This window comes from Myotis myotis, unplaced genomic scaffold, assembly GCF_014108235.1.
Source record: "Myotis myotis isolate mMyoMyo1 unplaced genomic scaffold, mMyoMyo1.p scaffold_m19_p_20, whole genome shotgun sequence".
Taxonomy (NCBI): Eukaryota; Metazoa; Chordata; class Mammalia; order Chiroptera; family Vespertilionidae; genus Myotis; species Myotis myotis.
In genome coordinates this window covers 11,773,382-11,793,544 of record NW_023416325.1, presented here as the reverse complement: position 1 = coordinate 11,793,544, position 20,163 = coordinate 11,773,382, and the positions used below count along the sequence as shown (strand labels likewise).

Sequence of the window (20,163 nt, the reverse complement as noted above, 5' to 3'; positions counted from 1 at the left end):
AGAATCATTGATGGGCTGCCTCCTGCACTCCCCCTACTGGGGAGTTAGCCTGCAACCCCGGCGTGTGCCCCGATCGGGAATTGAACCGTGACCTCCAGGTTCATGGGCTGAAGCTCAACCACTGAGCCACGCCAGCTGGGTTCTTCTTCCTTTTCTTTCTTTTTTATAGGCAATATGATGACGCCAATTCTCCACTTTACTCCTTGGGAGAGCTGCCCCTGGTTACTGAGTATAAAGATGAGGAAGGAAAGTCTCTTATACTTTAATGTACTCAGGGTCAGAAGGAATAACCTAGTCGTTTTTTAAAAAAGAAATACAAAATGCAATGTCCAATGACCTTGGGTACACTCTGACAAGAAATAATGACATTGGGTGCAGAGAGTGCAAGAAAGTGAAGATCTGCTGTTTGCTCGAAGTCAGAGCACAGCACCCACTGCCAGCATGGCCACACTCTGCTACAAAAAGCTCAACTACTACGCCAAGAGGCCAGGAATTACTTTAATTTTTTTTTTTATAAAAAGTTTAAACGGCAACACAACCGTCAAGTTGGTACATCACAGAAACAAAGGTCTTTGCAGGCAACACTGATTGGGAATAGCAAAACACTGAGTTGGTGAAAAAATGAAACTCTAAATTATATACAATAGTAGCTAAAGGTGATATTGAAAAACAGTCTTATTTACTGTGACTTGAGATTTAACTTGCCATTATCTATTGCTTATTTATTCAGGGTTGTAAATAATACTTATATAGAGACATAGAGATGTGTAAAAATGAAACGTTGTGGAAAAAATACAAATTTTCAATTTTATATGAAACTCAAAGTATAAGTTTTGTCCAATATGGAATGTAGCTATGTTTGTTTATATTAGGGCTCTAATATCCGTTTAAAAATGTTTTGTTTTTAAAAAACAGTCGACCCACCATGCAAGTTCGCTGTAAATCTCGTTTGCTCAAAGTGAGCATTTTTAGGTGAGGTCTGTGTTGTTTGCTCAAAGTCTAGTGTGATCCTTTAAAGACTGTACTGGCCCAATGGTGGAAAGAGTTTCCATGGAGAGTCTGATGGCAGCATCTGGATGAGGGACAGTCTGGGTCACGGGAAGTGAGAAGAGGGAGGTAAGAGCCCAAATCCTTATGAAGGATGACATTCAGTTGTTAAATTTTAAGCGGTACCCAATGGCTTTTTCCAGGCACTCCACTAAAGAGCCCGCGGAAAGGAAATCCCTCTCTACTTCCACAAACTTGATGTAGATGGATTTGGGGGAGACTCCGGGATCCACAATGCAGTTCTGAGACAAAAACCCATTAATACCAACCCAGTCTTTGCTGAAGGTTTTGGTATTGGCTTGGAAGTGTAGAAACAAGCACTGCTGCAGAGTCCTGACCTCAGCGATCCCGAGGTAGCAATAGGTGATCCGGGCGGGTTCTATGGGTGCGGAAAGGGTTTCCAGGTCAACCCTGCCCTCCTTTCCTGGGTCCAGGGAACTCTGCTCCATGTGGGGGGAGGAGGGCCTCTTCAGACATTCTTCATAGCCAATGGCATACAGGCCCGGGCTCTTGGGAATGCCTCCTGGCAATAAATACTGAACGACGTTGCCACCAGTTGGTTTGGAGTGGGCAATGGGGATCCAGTCAATTTCCATGTGCAGCTCCAGGCACCTGGCCTCACTGATAGTGATCTCTAAGAATTTGTAGTAGACATTCTTCCAGTTCATTTTCTGCACGCGGGTCATAATGATCCGCCCCTCGGGCTTCTCGGAGTTGAAGTACTCCCGCAGCCGTTTGCCAAGGGGCACCTGGGAGCTGATCTCTGCATAATGGTAGCGGATATCCTCTTTCCAACGGGTGTTATAACCGATCCCGAAAATAGCCAGTTTATTAGAAAGATGAAGCCTTGAAAAGTCCGTCCAGCTCTGAAACAGTTCCCATTTCAACTGCACTGATTCCAAAATCTGGACGATATTCTGCATGATGTCTCTCTTCCTAGAACGAGAAATAAAAAGCAAATTCCTCAGGGGTCTAGATGAGCACTGTCCATCAGCACTTCCTGCAATGATGGAAGTATTCTATATCTGTGCTGTCCAGTATGCTAGCATCAGCACATAGATTGTAGCCAGTGTGAGTGAGGTATTTTTCATTATAATTTGAAATTATGGTTCAATAAACATGTGATTAGTAGCTTCCATATGGGTCGGGGCAGGTTGAGATAACCATAGTATAAAATCTGAGAACACTCTCCCCTAGGAAGTTTCTAGGAATGAATGATAAGCTGCTTTCCGTTACTTATACAGGCTGGCCGTATTAACCTTTGCAACTATTGCTACGTACTAGTAAGACCCTAGGACTTCAGAACCCAAGGGGCATGAATTGTTTTAAGTGACTATTACAATGCGCACGATGGCCTTCAGACCTAACCAAGAGCAAGTGGAGAAAGCTGTAGTCAGAAAGGTATCCACCTTGAGAACATTATGCCAAGTGAAATATGTCAGTCAGAAAAAGCTAAGAACCGTTTGATTTCACTCATATGTGGGATATAAAACTGAAATTCGTGAACACAAACAGCGTATGTTGGTTGCCAGAGGGAAGGGGGTGGGAGTAGAAGGGAGTCCTAATAGAAGGTGAGAGGAGAAGCTTTGGCTTAGGGTGGTGGGCGCACGGTGCAATATGCAGATTTTGTAACACAGAAACCCACACCTGCACACCTGAAACCTATATGATCATGGTGACCAGTGTCATCCCAATAAGTCAAAAAAAAAAAGAGAAAGGTAAACAGTATCATTTAAAATAATGAAGATCTTAATTTCAAAGCTGGAAATTCTGAAAGTGCAATAATTTTGGCAGATACATGCTTGCAAAAAGAAAATGACATTTTCTTCTATTTATAGAAGAAATTCATTACCTCTTCCAAACTGAGAACTGTTAGTTCAACACAGATTTAAGATCTGAGAATTCAGATGTAAAAGGTCCATATTACGCTTAGCTTTAAAGAGATAAAAATTTAAGATAATGAGACCTGGTTGGCTCAGTTGGTTGAAGTGTCGTCCTGTACACCAAAAGGTTATGGGTTCCATTCATAGTTAGGGCACATACCTACATTTCAAGTTCGATCCCCAGCTGGGGCACGTACAGGAAGCAACCAATTGATCTCTCTCTCTCTCTCTCTCACAGGAAGTGACCAATTGATCTCTCTCTCTCTCTCTCTCACAGGAAGTAACCAATTGATCTCTCTCTCTTTTCCTCCTTTTCTAAAATCAATAAAAGAACATGTCCTTGAGTGAGGATTAAAAAAAATTCAAGATAATGAATTGAGACTGTTCTAGAAAATATTTTATAAAGGGAAAAAGTAAAGAAATTTTGATTTGGATAATTAACAGAGTTATGACAGAAAAGGCAGGGAATTCTTTCTGCATATGCTGCTGAACTCATATAACTTAACTGATATCCCATGATTCATATATGTGTGGGCATATGCAATTACAAGTTTGCTTCTCAGGTATGGCAAATCTTTGATATTGGAAGATTGAAGTTTGTTAAATATTAACTTAGCAACCAACTATTACCCTCTACAACAAGTATAGACTTAAGCTACAAAAATACTCAACTAACCACTCATATACCATCAAATGTATGCAAGAAAGAGGGTGTACGTGCCGTTTATTAGCTTCTTGAGAGGAGACAGACCCTGGAAACTTCCTATTAAATTCTCAAATCTTCCAGGGGGAAAGCTTTCGCAACACTGAGGGATCTGCATGCAGTCATTCTCAGTCTGACCTCTTACTCTCCTTGACTTTCTTTGCGAGATGACAAAGATGTGACATATTTTGCTATCAGCTGCTTCTTGAGGCCAAAAAGTGCCCTGGATTTTCCTCCGCCCTCCAGGGTGCCTTGAGAGCTTCTCAAGCGTCAGAGTGGCCATCGAGATGAAACCACTGTGTTCCTGGGAACGTGTCCCTCTTCTCAGAGGACACAAAGGCACGTGGCCACTTTTCTAGTATTTATAATGTGCTACTTGTGAGGTTAAGATATAGGACCATGTTTCTCCATGGGTCAATGCTTTAAAAAACACGTACCCAAAAACTTATTTCAGAGCCACCATCCTTCCTTGTCCTCTTCTGACATATTCTTTAAAATATATTTTTATTGACTTCAGAAAGGAAGGAAGAGGGAGAGAGAAACATTAATGATCAGAGAGAATCAATGATTGGCTGCCTACTACACACCCCACACTGGGGATCGAGCCCACAGCCCAGGCATGTGCCCTGCCCGGGAATAGAACAGTGACCTTCTGGTTCATGGGTTGATACTCAACCGCTGAGCCACACTGGCCGGGCCTCTTTTGAAATATTTTACTGATCTCAAGAAGGACTAGGCTAAGGAGTTGGGATGGAAGGCAGAGACTTTTGTCTGCTCGCTGATGCACCCCAATGCCTGACCTACAGTAGGTACTTGATATAAATGTTGAACAAATGAGCAGAATAGTGACTCTTCCTCATGGTTGAAGGATGGTATTTTACTACAGGTTATGTCAGCTAGTTCAGGCTGATGCCACCTGCAACACACAGAGGAAGAAATCCAACGCCCAAATGAACCATTGTACTCAGCACTGTCACAGGCCTAAGTCATCAGCAAGGAACAGCGCCGAGGAAACTTGCACTGGAAAATAAACTGCCTGTTGGGAACCTCTCAAAGCCCTCCCCCCGAGATGGGAGCCTGGAGAGGAGGCAGCACAGGCTGAATGTTTCTGCAGAGCCCGCTCAGCTTCTTCCCTGCCGATCAGCCTGCAGCTCCCTGGGCTAAAGACTCAGATCGACCCTTCGACGCTATGGGGCACAATGAGAATGAGGCCCAGTTGTTGAACTGGTCCTTAAGAACTGTCACACTTCCCAATTTTTAAAATCCCAACCACAGGAAAAGTTTGGGTGGTTTGGGGTTGGTGACCCCAATACTGTGCAGTTCAAGTTCATCCCCAGTTACACCAACCGGGCTTCCTCTGAAGGTCCTGAGTGGTAAAGGGAGAGATGGGACATCATAGTGAAAGACACGATGGCCTCTTTGGAGAAAAGGGCTCTGAAGGTCTGGACTGGTAGCCTCATTTTTTAAAATACGCATCAAAGTTACCCTTCCTTTGGAATATTTTGATGTCATAATTTTATTTTATTTTAAATGTATTTTTATTGATTTCAGAGAGAGGGAGAGATAGAAACTTCAATGATGAGAGAGAATCATTAATGAATTGCCTCCTGCTCGGCCCCCACTGGGGATCGAGTCCGCAACCTGGGCCTGTGCCCTGCCTGGGAATCGAGCTGTGACCTCCGGGTTCCTAGGTCGACATTCAACCACTGAGCCATGCCAGCCGGGCAAGAGTGTACTTTTTGATTCCCAAAATGTAACCTAAGAAATTTATGTGTCCTCTAACCCTCCTATCATTTTGCCAGATAAACTCAGGGTTCTGTGACTCATCTTCCCATCTTAGTAAAACATCCAGGTATCCAGATCCACACACAGGCTTCTTTTCACGTAACATATTTATTTCTTCTTGTTGTGTATAAAACTCTCACCATTTTAGATTAACCACTGGGAAGCTGAGGCTAAGGGAGTGAGGAAGAATGACTAGACAGGCTTCCTCAGTGAGATTGCAGAGGAAGCACCTTCCCATTACACCAAGATGAATACATTTGTAGAGAGGGGAAGCGTCCACTTACTGTGCTTCTTCAGAAGATTCTTGTTTGATTTTTAATGTTCTCTTTGTGACAGGTATTTCATCTGAAAAGCAAAGTTTTGGAAACAGGTTATATTCTCCTAAGTGGTGGCATACATTTATGTAGATAAGTAGCTATATGTTTACTGTTCATCCACATATCCCAATTTGAGGACTTGATTCTAGTCTTAAACGCTGCCCAATGCCAGATTTATAAATATAACTCTTTTATAATGAGATGCATACATTTATATGCAAGATCAGAAACCAGCTCTACAAGTATAAAATTCTTCAAGGTCACCAGTAGATTTCTAGCTGGGAGCTTAAAGCTTAATTTCTCCACAAACATGATTTTTAAAGGAACAAGAATGAAAATAATTCTGCGAGATTTAGATTTTCTATGTAGGTTTTACAGAGGAATTATTTCCCCAATATCAGGATCCACATATTCCGCATGTTATTTTTCTCCCAAAGATTTGGGTGACTTAAATCTCTCTGGCAAAACCCGAGTTATGGGATGCCAAAGTAATTCAGACCTTGTGACTGTTTTGAAACGAAGAGATAGTAATCGCTTAGCATCTGCCCTGTTTGTTCTTCTAATCTTTCTTTTTAAAGAATAATTGATTGATTTTTAAAGAGAGAGGAAGGAAGAGGGAGAAAGAGAGAAACATTGATGTGAGAGCACAACATCAATGGGCTGCCTCCTGCACACCCGCCACCAGGGACCGAGGCCACACTGGGCATGTGCCCTGGCTGGCAATCCAACCAGCAACCTTCTGGTGCATGGCACGACGCTCAACCGAGCCACACCGGCCAGGGCTTATTCTTCCAATCTTAAAGTCTCTCTCTTAAATTGTGTTAGTCCTACAGTTATATAGCCTCTTTCTTCTCTCCCTCTCTCTTCCAATATTTGAGATTAAACAAACAAACAAACAAAAACAGCATTCATGAGAAACACAAGCATTTAATACTGTTTCTTTTGAATTAGCATCAGGGATGATGATCGAGTAATGCTAATTATCTTGAGCTGGAGAAGTACACCGGTAGTGCCAATCCTACTCTACCTTCTCACTGGCGAGTAACAACATTTACTTGTAAGTGAGTACTCATCACACAACTCACCATTAAGCTATAATGGCTGCAGCAGAAACGTGGGTAGGACTTCCACATCATGAAAATCAAAAGTGGGGCATTTACTACAAAAAGACACTTACACAGACCCTCTCAATGAGGCCACACAAGCTTGGCTTTGATGGCCAAGAGTTTCATTTCCATTCTAAACGTTAAGACTGTGGTCAATCATTTCAGCTGTTGCTGGAATCCTTTGTGAAGTCTGAAGGAATATGACTGCCGAGAAAGCTCAAATATGAGCCCTTTTTAAGACAAATCGAGGTTTCCCTTCATATTTTGTTCAGACCGAAGTCTGGGAGGGGACCATTTCCAAATCACAAACAGAAAAAGAAAAAAGATAGTTCATCTCTAGCAGTTGAGCCAAGAGTCAGTACTCGTGGCAGTCACCGTAGAGCTAAGAGCTGCGGGGTATTTCCAACTGCATAGGATTCGGCCACCAAGCTTCCTGTGTAGCTCAGAATGAGGAATTCTTCTGTGGATTTAGGATGTTTGCTGGCACCCAAATCAGCAAATGACCAACACCAAGCACTAGCTGGTAGTTTAAGGCTAAATCAAGGCCGCCCAGAGTGCCCCAGATAAACGGGCTACATGCCTTGTGCTGACAGTAGGGACAGTACCAGTCCCGGTGCACATATGAAGGTACATACACACACACAGACACAGACGAGGAGCAGATACGTCGGCTTTCTTACCCAATTCCTGATCTGTTGGGTAGCCATGGAGATCCTGACTGTGGTTTCCCCAGTCCTCCTGTGAATACTCCTCCATAGTGCTGCCATCTGACTCCAGCTCCTGGTACAAGCCACTACTGTTAATAAGTACAGGCTGGCAGGGCTGAGCATCCCATCCTCCCTGACCAAACACCTGTTCCAACTGTTCAAATGTGTAACTGCTCTTTCTTTTCCCAACACCATGTTCTTTCACCCGACTGTAACACCTGCGAAGGGTCTAAGACACAAAGTCTTTTGTTATTCCTTTAAAGCTGTCCTTCCTCTTCCAGGTACGGACCACAGATATTAATTACTATGAGACAGACACAGACAGACAAACACAGACACATTGTTACAGGAATGCTAGATTTCAAAATCATTATTATATTAGAAAAAAAAATTACTAATTTAGCATTTACTCAAACATGTTATCATTCAAACAATTACTTTGCAATTAATTATCCATTAAACAAGAATCATTACAACATTATTGCATGTACCCCATACACATATTTTTATACCCCCTCCCCCACTTAAAAAGAATAAGGAAAGAAAAAAAAAAGAAAACAAGAAATACCAGCCAGCCAATAGGATGCACACCTGCCACAGAAGAGATAGAGCTGCTTTGGGGCCAGAATTGGGAAAAAGTGAGGAAGGGAGGACAGAAAGGAGAGTTCCCTGAAGCAAAGAATATAACCTTCCTTACTCTTGATTAAGAAGAGATACAGGGTAAAAACAATCCCCTAAATGAAGCAACTAGGAAACAGTATTACTCAGATGGTCCATATCCCTCACTAACTCACTGTCTTTGGGGAAGCTGCTGAGATTTAAGAGAGGTCAAGTCAATCATGCTACCGATTCCCTGTCTCAAACATCAATTATCAAGAAACAATATACCTACATCTAAAAATTAGCCAGTAAGACTCATCTATTCTACCAACTCAAACTGCCAGCCAAACAAACCAACACATGAGGCCGCTAATTTCCTTTTTGGGGGAAAGTGAGGTAGAGGGGTGTTACTTCATTTATCTTTCTGCCTTTTAACGCACAGCAAATAAATATCATTCTGCAAGTCCACATATAAAACCTGGATAACTTTATCATCTTACACAACCCTTCCATTTTCTTCATGGTCTTCTAAGGCACAGTTCTTATTATTAGCTCAGTTTCCTTAGTTGAATGATATTGCAAAGGCTACATCAAGGACTTGGTCCCAGCTTCCAAATTTAGTTTAGTTGCTCTCAGTCTCTCTCCCATCTCTGCCTCCATGTTCCTTCTACTTGACTGGGTTTCACCCTGAGTTTCCTTGAGACAAGACCCTTTTTCTCTGGTGGTTCCCAAATACTTTCTAACACGCCTGCGCAAAAGCAGTTCGCCTCAGACTTCAATATGTGCACTTGCCAGACTATAAATGTCTCCTACATGTGAGATGGCATCCCATAAGCCAACACATCACCTGTTCTCACCAAAAGCCTTTGCAGAACCTCCATGGAAGTTCAGTGTCTCTAAATCGCAGTTGACAAACCACAAGACACTCCATAAAATACTCTGCAGATCTTCTCTTGATGCCGGAAACCCAGATGGGCAAAAGGAATAATAAGAGCATGGCACTTAGGACGACATTCCTCAGACACAAACAGAGTGGTGGTCAGCATCACCCTGTCCCCAAACCAGCCAACCTGCCCCCCTGCATGAGCACCTTCCTCCCTCTTCCTCTCTCGAGATCTCTTCTGCCTCCACTGGTGCCTCAAAGAACTGAGGTTTCTCTTCATAAGGGATGGTCACAAGTAGCAGCTCAAACTCTCTAGCACAAGTGAACTGGGGAGGAGTCACGGGCAGCCCTTCAGGGGAAGGACACAGATGCCTCCACAGAGATCCGTGGATTCTCTGCTCTCTCCCCCCATGCTCTCTGCCCTCCTGGCAGAGACGGGAACTGGAATTGCAAACATCTCCTGCCAATTTATTTTTATCTCACAACGTCTAGTTGCTGCCTCCAAGAACACCCCAACCACGCTTTTTGACTCCTCAAGGACCGTACATGGAGAGTCCCAGCTGTGTCCCTTTCACCCTCCAGGGCCATAAATGGATGTGGGAACCGTGCCACCGCCGCCTGGCTGCCTGAGAAAAGCACCCGGCACAAGAAAGGGACCCGTGGGCTGTCACTGAGGGCTAGTCCCGAAGTCAGGAAACACAATGATGTTCCTTTGAAGAAAGGGGCCACACTTATCAGGCCGTGATGTGGGCATAAACAAAGCCACCGATTTCTGACCCTACAGTGGGAAACCACAGGAAAGACTGAAACCACCAAAGTGAGCTTACATTCACTATGTAACTGTGCATAAGAAAACCAGCCATATCGAATGGTCTTAGGTATGGAAGCACGGTTAGATGATGCATTTGATGTCTCGCTTGGTAGTGTACTTGTGAAATACATTTTAATAGTTAACATGCTGGTATGTAAAACGTCTAGTAGGGTCTGAAGGAAAAATGCTTGGTGATTCTCAATCGTTATGATAAAATTTGATGTACTGAAATGTGAAAAAGATTTCCAAATTGATTTTAACTCTCAAAACATAAATACATATGAGGTATCTTGTAGGTTCAGCAAAGATTACAGATCTAAGGAGAAGCTGTTGAAATAGGACATAGAAAAAAAGTAAGAGCTCAAACTTCAGCTGACCGCTACCGTAAGAAACCAGAGGGATTAGAAATGGATCAAAAGGACACAGGGAGGTGTCCTCCCCAGTTCTTACCTCCCATAAACCAGACAGGTTACACCTTCCACACTCCCAATGGTTAACCAAAGCATACACTGAAACAACGGTGTCTGTAGTCCTACGCAGACCAGCTTAAACACCTACTCTAACTCTGAAGTTAAGACAATGCTCCAGAATCTAGAAAAAACAAAGTCTCGCCTCCCATTTCTGACACTGCACCAAACCCAGTGAGATCCTCACGTGAGCTTTTCCTGGAGAACCAGTTCCTATTTCCTGCTCAGAACAATCGCCTTGCTTTCCTTCCTTCTTCCTTTACCTCACTCCTCTGAGAAATTTATAGTGACTTAAGTTCTATTTTTTTTAAGCTCTAGCATTAAAAGCAACAACAGCAATGAATATCTTAGGGGGGAAAGAATTTGCTTAAAATTATTAAAGACCATTCTATTCACAATTAAGAAGACCGCTTTCCTTGTTAGAAATTTCCATGGTAAACAAGCCTCCGGACCCCTCCCCCGGGGAAGAGCTGTGAGATACAGGGCATCTTGAATGAGGTCACAGGGATGGAGGTCAGGAGGAGCTAAGGAAACCTGAACAGAGGCCCAAGAGTGTAGGTAACAACTTGAGTCGGTGATCAAATCAGAGGACTTCCCAGGTATTGATCGCGAAGCAACGCCAGGCGAATGCTTACTGAATCCCGTGCCAGCTGTACAATAACCACAGAAGTAAAAGAACCAGAGAGAAGACTTAAAGGCGTCCCGTTACCAAAGCAGGGAGACAAATCAGAAGGCCGACAACCGACAATTTATAGACAGAGGGAAGGTGTTGCCCGAGTTTAAGATTAGACTGAAAAGAAACGAGAGAATAAAGATAACATTCATTGTGGATGAATGTAAGGGGAGTCTACGGGGGTGGGGGGAGGGCAGGTAAACGAAGGCAGGGATTTGAGATGGGCGGGGTTGGGGTTTCACGCAGCAATGCAGAGAAAGACCCAGGGTTACAGTACACGGAACATTAAATACAGTGCACAATGCAGCTATCTTGCCAAAGTAAGTAAATCCAGTATTGGGTTGGATAAGCAGAGGAATCACATGTAAGCTATGAAGGTGGCTCTTCCTCTCTAGTCAGCACCGGTGAGGCCACAGCTGGAGCACAGCATTCAGTTCTGGGCATCGAACCAGCTACAAGAGAGGGAAATTGTAGAGTTCAGAAAAGGGCAAATAATATAACGAAAGGCTTGGAAAATAAGATCTGTACGTAGGGCCAGTGGTTTCATCAAAGCCTTTTCTGCCATCACAGAAGCTACTTTGGGGATACAGACAAGGTTTCTTTTGCCTCAGTGTCCTCCAGTTCCTCCTCTGACTGTCAGGAAGTGGGAAGAACTGCATTCTTCCGTGGTGTGGCAAGGTCGGAAGCAAGCTAAGCCAATCGTATGGGCATGTGCCAACTAATTCTGCTACTGGCTCAACTGTTTTCTCAAAATGCACCCCCATTTCATTCAATCATAAAGTCAGCAGCATGACAAAACCACTGTTCTAACAGAACTGACTGCGGGTGGGACGGCATACAGCGAGGGGGGAGAGCAACGGGCACAACAGCCATGTGAACGTATTGTGTAGTCTGAGATGTCGGATGAAAACTCAAGTCCGACCCTGGAAGGACAGCTTGGTTATAACAGCAGGAAACAATGTTATAAGAAAAAACAAGCAGTGAAACAGATTTCCAAATGGAGCTGCCAAACTGGCCATGCTAGAAATGGGTCACGTAGTTTATCTTAACACTCTGCCAACTAACTATGACACGTTTGAGATCCTTTTAGCCCAACTGATTAAGTAAAGAATATACTTTTTTGCAAACAAAGTCTTAAAAGTCATATATTATGTTCCACCGGAAAGGGGGAACTTACTGGGAGTAATTCTCCAGTGACTGATTGTAAAAGTGTTGAGAACAATTCCTCTGCCTACGCAGATGTGTATTTTGAAGCAAAAATGTCTTTGTGAAACAGATCTATCTTCTTCCTTTAAAGTTTAATTACCACTTTATTGTAATTAGTTACTCTTAGTTAATTGAGGCAAAAAAACCAACACCAAGTTCATTCAAAACCTTTAAGACTCAAAATTTATTTAATTAGTTTTATTTTCTGACTGTGAGTACAAAGGTAGGAAAAGAAAAAAACCTGAAAGAAACATTTCTGTGCACAGTAAGAGGGATATTAAGACTATAGTATGAATATCTATCATCTATCTATCTATCTATCTATCTATCATCCATCTATCTATCTAGATGTAACTAATGATTAGGGCATCATCTAAGGCAAAATCCATCCATCTGGGGCCAGCAGAACTTCACTCTATTTTCTTAGGGTTTTATACATTAAAATCTGGCAAACTGACTTGCCAAATCATCTAAATCCTTTAAAATCAACCAAACACCCCTTCCCCCCAGAAAAGCACACCCACAGAAATACATTTCTTGTTCCACACTCCCGTAGTTCTTAGGGAAACAGAGGACGTTCTGGCAAATGAAAGCTCTATTCTTAAATTTTCCTTTTCCTTTTCCTCTCCAGAGAAGAGTCTTAACTGTTTTGAGTCATGGATTTCCTCCCCATAAAAATACACACAAGCCGAAACCGGTTTGGCTCAGTGGACAGAGCGTCGGCCTGCAGACTGAAAGGTCCCAGGTTCGATTCCGGTCAAGGGCATGTACCTGGGTTGCGGGCACATCCCCAGCGGGAGATGTGCAGGAGGCAGCTGATCGATGTTTCTCTCTCATCGATGTTTCTAACTCTCCCTCTCCCTTCCTCTCTGTAAAAAAATCAATAAAATATATTTTAAAAAAAATACACACAAGACAATTTCAAGGGGAACATGGACTCTGTGAAGAGCCCATACAAGAACCTCGTGTTAAAAAACTGCTCTGTACCCTGTGGTTGTTTCCTCCACAAAAGAATGTAAGAGGAAGTAGCCAGAAAGCCTAAGATAAGGTAGATTTCATGCAAGTCTTACATTTTACAAGAGAGTCTAAGAACTGGGGCATCCAGTTTAAGTACAATTTACCCATCTTACTCACTATTCTGTTCATTTAGATAAATCCCCATTAATATTTCCTTTAAAAGGTAAACTAGCCAAATTCTCCTGTTTCTTGAAAGAAGCATTCAAGGTTATCAATTTACTCTTTAACAAAATATAGTACTTTTTCTATTTCCTGGGAAAGAAATCTTTTTCTGAAGTGGCAGTTAAGCAATACTACACAACTCAGAGTTATGCTGGTTACCTGTTCCGACTGTATCACATCGTACTGGAGCATTCAGTATCTGATAAACATCAATATCGATGCTAGATAAATCTCCCAAGATAACAACTTACAACAGGGACATTCCCATATCTAGAAACAAGCACGGACATGAAATTAAGTCTTAGTAGTCACAATGGCCAAGCTTTAACAGCTTCCCATTTTAACACTAAAGGGGTCTCAAAGGATTAGGCACCACCTCCTTACTCAATCCTTAACCCAATGGGATTATTCCGTTGAAACTGTTCATATTATGGTCAGCAATGTCTTCTTAATTAAGAAAAATGGTCCTCAAACTTAGTCCTTAACTCATTTGAGTTTCCTGAGCATTTAATACTATTCATTATCTGTGTTCCTATCCTTGCCAACTATCTCTTATAAAACTTTCTATAATAGCCTGACTGGCGTGGCTCAGTGGTTGAGCGTTGACCTATGGGAGGTCACTGTTCGATTTCCGGTCAGGGCACATGCCTGGGTTGCGACCAATGATTCTCTCTTATCACTAATGTCTCTCCCTCTCCTTCCTCTCTAAAATTAATAAAAATATATTTTTAAAAAACCTTTCTGTAATCTACTGATTGACTGGAGGTTGTTGGAGCTGCCTAAGGCTCTAATGACAAACCAGTTCCCAACTTCCAAAATCTTTTTTTTTTTATTTATTTTTTTTATTTTATTTTATTTTTTTAATATATTTTATTGGTTTTTTACAGAGAGGAAGGGAGAGGGATAGAGAGTTAGAAACATCGATGAGAGAGAAACATCGATCAGCTGCCTCCTGCACACTCCCTACTGGGGATGTGCCCGCAACCAAGGTACATGCCCTTGACTGGAATCGAACCCGGGAACTTTCAGTCCGCAGGCCGACGCTCTATCCACTGAGCCAAACCAGTCAGGGCAACTTCCAAAATCTTATGGAAGTTCTAAAATGGAAAGAACCTTAGAGATTACCTCGTCCAGTGAGGAGCCAAGGCCCCAAGACAAATAAGTATTCCTTCAAAAGAGACCTGGCATATAAAAACCACCAGGTGCCGGCTGACCAGCGTGGCTCATGGTTGAGCGTCAATCTACGAACCAGGAGGTCATAGTTCGGTTCCCAGCCAGGGCACATACTGGGGTTGCAGCTCAATCCCCAGTGGGGGGCATGCAGGAGGTAGCTCATCAATGATTCTCTCTCATCTTTGATGTTTCCATCTCTCTATCCCTCTCCCTTCCTCTCTGAAATCAATGACAAAAATAAAAAATAAATATATATATATTACCAAGTGCCACCCACAAAATGTTGAATGTTTCCTCTAAATTGTGAGCTCCATGAGGAAGGGATTATGTCTTCCTGTTCAGTTTCTCTGAGCCCAGAAAAGCACCTATCAGATAAGGACTGGTCGATATATTTATTAAGTAAATGAATTACTGTAACTTTTTAAAAAATACATTTTTTTATTGATTTCAGAAAGGAAGAGAGAGATAGGAGCATCGATGATGAGAGAGAATCATTACTTAGCTGACTCCTGCACACCCCCTATTGGGAATAGGGTCCACAACCCTGACATGTACCCTGACATGTGCCCTGACCAGGAATTGAACCGTGACCACCTGGTTCAACCACGGAGCCACACTGCCTGGGTTGAACTAACTTTGAAGTAGTAAACCACTTAGCAAGAAAATGAAGCCCTAGCCGGCTTGGCTCAGTGGATAGAGCGTCGGCCTGCGGACTCAAGGGTCCCAGGTTCGATTCCGGTCAAGGACATGTACCTTGGTTGCGGGCACATTCCCAGTACGGGGTGTGCAGGAGGCAGCTGATCGATGTTTCTCTCTCATCGATGTTTCCAGCTCTCTATCCCTCTCCCTTCCTCTCTGTGAAAAATCAATAAAATATATTTAAAAAAAAGAAAATGAAATTTTCTTAGCAAAGAAAATCAGGAACTCATTTAACCATGATGGTAGATTTTATTTATAAAATCAATAAATCAAAGCAGGTAGGGCTCCTAAAATCTTTTAAAAAATCAGCAGCAGAAAGGGTATTAAAAAAAATACAGTGCTATAATTAGCAAAGCAAATTAATTTCTTTGTAACAAAGGAAGACTAACTGCAAAGGTCAAGGCTACTTTAAAAATATCTAGCATACTGCCCTGGTCAGTGGCTCAATGGTTAGAGCACCCGCCCACACACTGAAAGGTCATAGGTTTGATTCCCGAGCACTTACCTGGGTTGTAGGTTTGATCCCTGGCCCAGTTGGGGTGTGTGCAGGAGGCAACCAATTTGTGTTTCTCTCTCACATGGCTGTCCTCCCTCCCTCCCTCCCTTCCACTCTCTCTAAAAAAAATCAATGGAAAAAATACCTTTGGGTGAGGATTAACAAAAAATAAAAATATCTATCATTCTCATATTTTTCTTGGAGGTGGGGGTCACCTGCCAAATGAAGCTCTGCAGCCTTGTCCAAAGTTTATTATTTCTTATGCCCTACAAATCATAAAAAATATTTCTAAAATATAGAGTAGTTCGGTCAAAGATAGAAAAAGACTGGAGGTGTTTCCTGGATTTTAATAGGGTTAATCGGAAGAATGACCACTGGAAACTGAGGTCTTCCCTCTCTGGAAGACCATCCCCTCAGTCTTCTCCCCCCTTCTCTGGGGAACTGTCCCAGACTGAATTCTACCAGCTTGCACTTCCTCCTGAATATGGCTATCAACAACTCATTAAAAAAATGTGTGTGTGTGTGTGTATATACATATATACATACATACATATATATATATATATATATACATACATATATATATATATATATATATATATATATATTGTTTTTACTGATTTCAGAAAGGAAGGGAGAGGGAAAGATAGAAACGTCAATGATGAGAATCATTGATTGGCTACCTCCTGCAGGTCCCACACTGAGGATCAAGCCTGTAACCCAGGCATGTGCCCTGATTGGGAATCAAACAGTGACTTCCTGGTTCATAGGTTGATGCTCAACCACGGAGCCACGCCAGCCGGGCTCAGCAACTCATTTTTATGCCTATAACTGGTCAGTACGATCTTCACGAAAGACAGATCCTTGCATAGAACAAATAATTCGGGAAATTTTGATTTTCAGTGAGTATCAGCCCCTAAGTTTTCTGGGTTCCTCCACACTAGCAGCGAGGGTCTTGTGTCAAAGAGGACAATACTTAAAAAACAAACATCTTTCACTGCTGAAGGAACTACATTCACATGGCCATAAAGCTTTCAACCTTCCACTGTGGGTAAATCATACAACACTCAGACAATAGCTCATACTGCCAACAATATTATAAAGCCATACCTAATATGCGTGGTCATGTTCAAGGGTTTCTTTGGGATACAAGAATCCTTCTAGACATGGAATCAAGTGTTTTTCTATTTAAAACAAGACAGGTTAAAAAAATTAGGGTATATTGAATTACTTAACCATTTCTGCCATAGGCAGCAACAAGTGGTTACAGTCATCAAAGAGTGTCAGATAACACTACTTGTCTAGAACTTCTTTCCCATAAAGGGGAAAAAAATCAGTTGTTTGGTAAAGAACTGACTTGCATTAGAAGTTATTTCCATCTGACCTCCTATATCACCTCTACAGTTGCTACATCAGCATCTCTGTTCAATTTTTTTCTCAGTACTTCACACTCTCGGGCACCACCTCAAAGTGGTATTTAAGATGATATTAAGAATGTTAACTTTTAGCCCTGACCGGTTTGGCTGAGTGGATAGAGCATCAGCCTGCGGACTCAAGGGTCCCAGGTTCGATTCCGGTCAAGGGCATGTGCCTTGGTTGCGGGCACATCCCCAGTAGGGGGTGTGCAAGAGGCAGCTGATCGATGTTTCTCTCTCATCGATGTTTCTAGCTCTCTATCCCTCTCCCTTCCTCTCTGTAAAAAATCAATAAAATATATTTTTAAAAAAATGTTAACTTTTAGTAGTATCTTATAACTGAACAACACATTCAAGAGAATTATCTAAAATATTTCTAGGATAGCAGAGAAGAATCATTCATCTTTAAAGGCCTCCCATACAAACGGCCTGCATTACGCACTAACTGTTCCATAGTCAACCATGTCTAAATATTAAGATTTACACATGCACAAGCATGTACACACATACAAAAAACTCCACACCTGTATCATTACAATATGTGTATTGTATTGTATTGTATTGTATTGTACTGTATTGCTTCCCAAACACGATGGTACATTCTTCTATTCATGAGACCAATGTTTAAAAGGGAAACTGTGCAGAGCAGCCCCCCGCCCCCCAAATAGTAGGCTATTCTATTCCTTTCATATGATGATGTTATTCTCTCAGTTTTGTAGTTATTTTCTTATTAATGTGGATCCTGAAAGAGAAGATACCTACTAAGAAGGGCTCCCAATGGTTAATGGGGCTCAAATTAAAAACAAAACAGATCCTGGCCAGGTAGCTCAGTTAGTTGGTCAGAGCATTACCTGGATACACCAAAGCTCCAGGTTCCATCTCTGGTCAGGGCACATATGAGAAGCAACCAATCAATGAATGCACAAATAAGTGGTGTCTCTCCCTCTTTCTTTCTCCCCCCTCCCCACCCTCAAATACATTAAGAAGGAAGGAAGGAAGGAAGGAAGGAAGGAAGGAAGGAAGGAAGGAAGGAAGGGAGGGAGGGAGGGAGGGAGGGAGGGAGGAAGGAAGGAAGGAAGGAAGGAAGGAAGGAAGGAAGGAAGGAAGGAAGGAAGGAAACAGAGCCTAGCAGCCATTTCTATACAGGGAGGGGAGGGGAGGGGGAGGGGGAGCCGGGAGGGGGGAGGGGAGAGGGGAGAGGGGGAGGGGGGAAGGGAGAGGGGAGAGGGGAGAGGGGAGAGGGGAGAGGGGAGAGGGAGAGGGAGAGGGGGGAGAAAACAGAGCCTAGCACCATTTCTATGCAAGCCTGAGGGAGAAGCCTGCACTAGCTGCCTGCACCCTCACAGAGCACCTTGCCTGTACCGTGTTCCTGCCATCTGAGCCGGCCTTTATGAAGGAGTTCTCAGAACCCTATTTCAACCAATAGGACTTTCTCCACCTAATTAGAGATACACAGCTATATCCCCATCAGCTTCTTCATAAATCAGAGGCGGCTCCATTCTGACCAATCAGGACAATGTCCTTTGGACCAATCAAACCGTGAGAATTTAGAGTCCTAACTTGCATGAGGACAGACCAATCCGGGACCAGGAGCAGGGACTTCTGTCTATGTAAGTCAGCTCACCTGATTCTGGAAGCGCACGTTCCCTTTCCACTTAAGGACTGCCTCTCCTTGGCTGAAACACCAAAGATCTCTCTGGAGCAGACTAGGCAGGCATGCACAGGCAGAGCAGTCTAGCTGGACAGGGGCCTTGCCTCAGGGCCTCCTAACAGCAGTACTATTTTCACAGACATGCTGTGTCACAACTGAGCTGTTTGCACTAAGTAAAGTTTCCTTCACTGCATCCAACTTGGGGATTTCTGTTGGTGTTGAACTGACGCCAATGACCTGACCTTTGATGACGCTGAAAATTACTATCTAGCCCAGCGGTTGAGTGCTGACCTATGCACCAGGAGGTCACGGTTCGATTCCCAGAGATGGCATATGCCCAGGTTGCAGGCTCCATCCCCAGTGTGGGGTGTGCAAGAGGCAGCCGAACAATGATTCTCTCTCATCATTGATGTTTCTCTCTCTCTCTCCCTCTCCCTTCCTCTCTGAGATCAATCAAAAAATATATATATATTCTTGAAAAAACAAGAAAAAACCCCTACCATCTATAATGCAAAAATAACCTATACTACAGATTGATTTTTCCGTTAGTAAATTTTAAGTGTTGTTTGTGAAAAAAATAATCTTGACACTTGGATAAAATCATGTAAAAATTAAGGTTTCATAAATCCTCCATCAAGATATCTAGGGAAAAGCATTAAGTCAAGATTTAGTCAATTGTGTGTTTTTATGTGTGTGTGTTTTTAAAAAGGGCAAATATTGAATTACTTCAAAAAGTGTGGGGTATTTTTGCATTTACATGATATAAACTACAGGTCATAAGTGTGTGAAAAGAACACATCTGACACATACCTTCCTAGGAAAACCTGAAAATAAGCATGTTTTAAGTTTATGCACTTATTCTTGGGCAACCTGAACTTATTTAGAAAGTTGTTAGAAAGAAATTCAAGTAATCATTATACATGGTTTTTTAAAAATCTTCACCCAAGGACATATTCATTGAGAGAGAGAGAGAGAGAGAGAGAGAGAATACCATTGATGTGAGAAACATCAATCGGTTGCTCCCCAACGGGGGATCAAACCGGCTACCTCTTGGTGTATGGGATGATGCTCCAACTAAGCCACTAGGCCAGGTCAATCACACTTTTTATAGCTCATTTGGTAGCACTGTAATAGTTTATTCTTATCTTTATGAGGACTGCTAAAAGCAACGGCCAGATGAAAACAATGTCTATACTTCTACAAAAATCAAACATTTTCCACATATGGCTTAATGTCCCATGTAATGAAAGGAAACCATTACTATTTTCTCAGTGCCTACTGCGCGCTGAGACTGGGGCTAAACAGTGTAAACTTATTATTCCTAATTTTGATTATAAAGCTAAAAGAGAGCGTCCCAGAAAA

At 42.5% G+C, this 20,163-nt stretch overlaps 1 protein-coding gene across 8 annotated transcripts in view; it reads right to left on the bottom strand.

Annotated features, from left to right (window-relative positions):
* Window positions 1-287: 287 nt before the first annotated feature.
* The window catches only part of MSANTD2 (Myb/SANT DNA binding domain containing 2), a 36,824-nt gene continuing 16,948 nt past the window's right edge, over window positions 288-20,163 (bottom strand). The window contains exons 2-7 of one of the 8 annotated variants that reach the window (XM_036353900.1): window positions 16,846-16,919; window positions 13,527-13,637; window positions 11,345-11,434; window positions 7,522-7,621; window positions 5,703-5,763; window positions 288-1,983 (exon numbers count right to left, since the gene is read on the bottom strand). In XM_036353900.1, coding sequence (XP_036209793.1) covers window positions 1,149-1,983; window positions 5,703-5,763; window positions 7,522-7,597 — 972 coding nt within the window. In that variant the 5' untranslated portion in view covers window positions 7,598-7,621; window positions 11,345-11,434; window positions 13,527-13,637; window positions 16,846-16,919 and the 3' untranslated portion in view covers window positions 288-1,148. Of the gene's footprint in view, window positions 1,984-5,702; window positions 5,764-7,521; window positions 11,435-13,526; window positions 13,638-16,845; window positions 16,920-20,163 lie in introns of those variants that run through there. The other 7 variants (XM_036353899.1, XM_036353897.1, XM_036353898.1 and 4 more) reach the window with 7 other exon arrangements.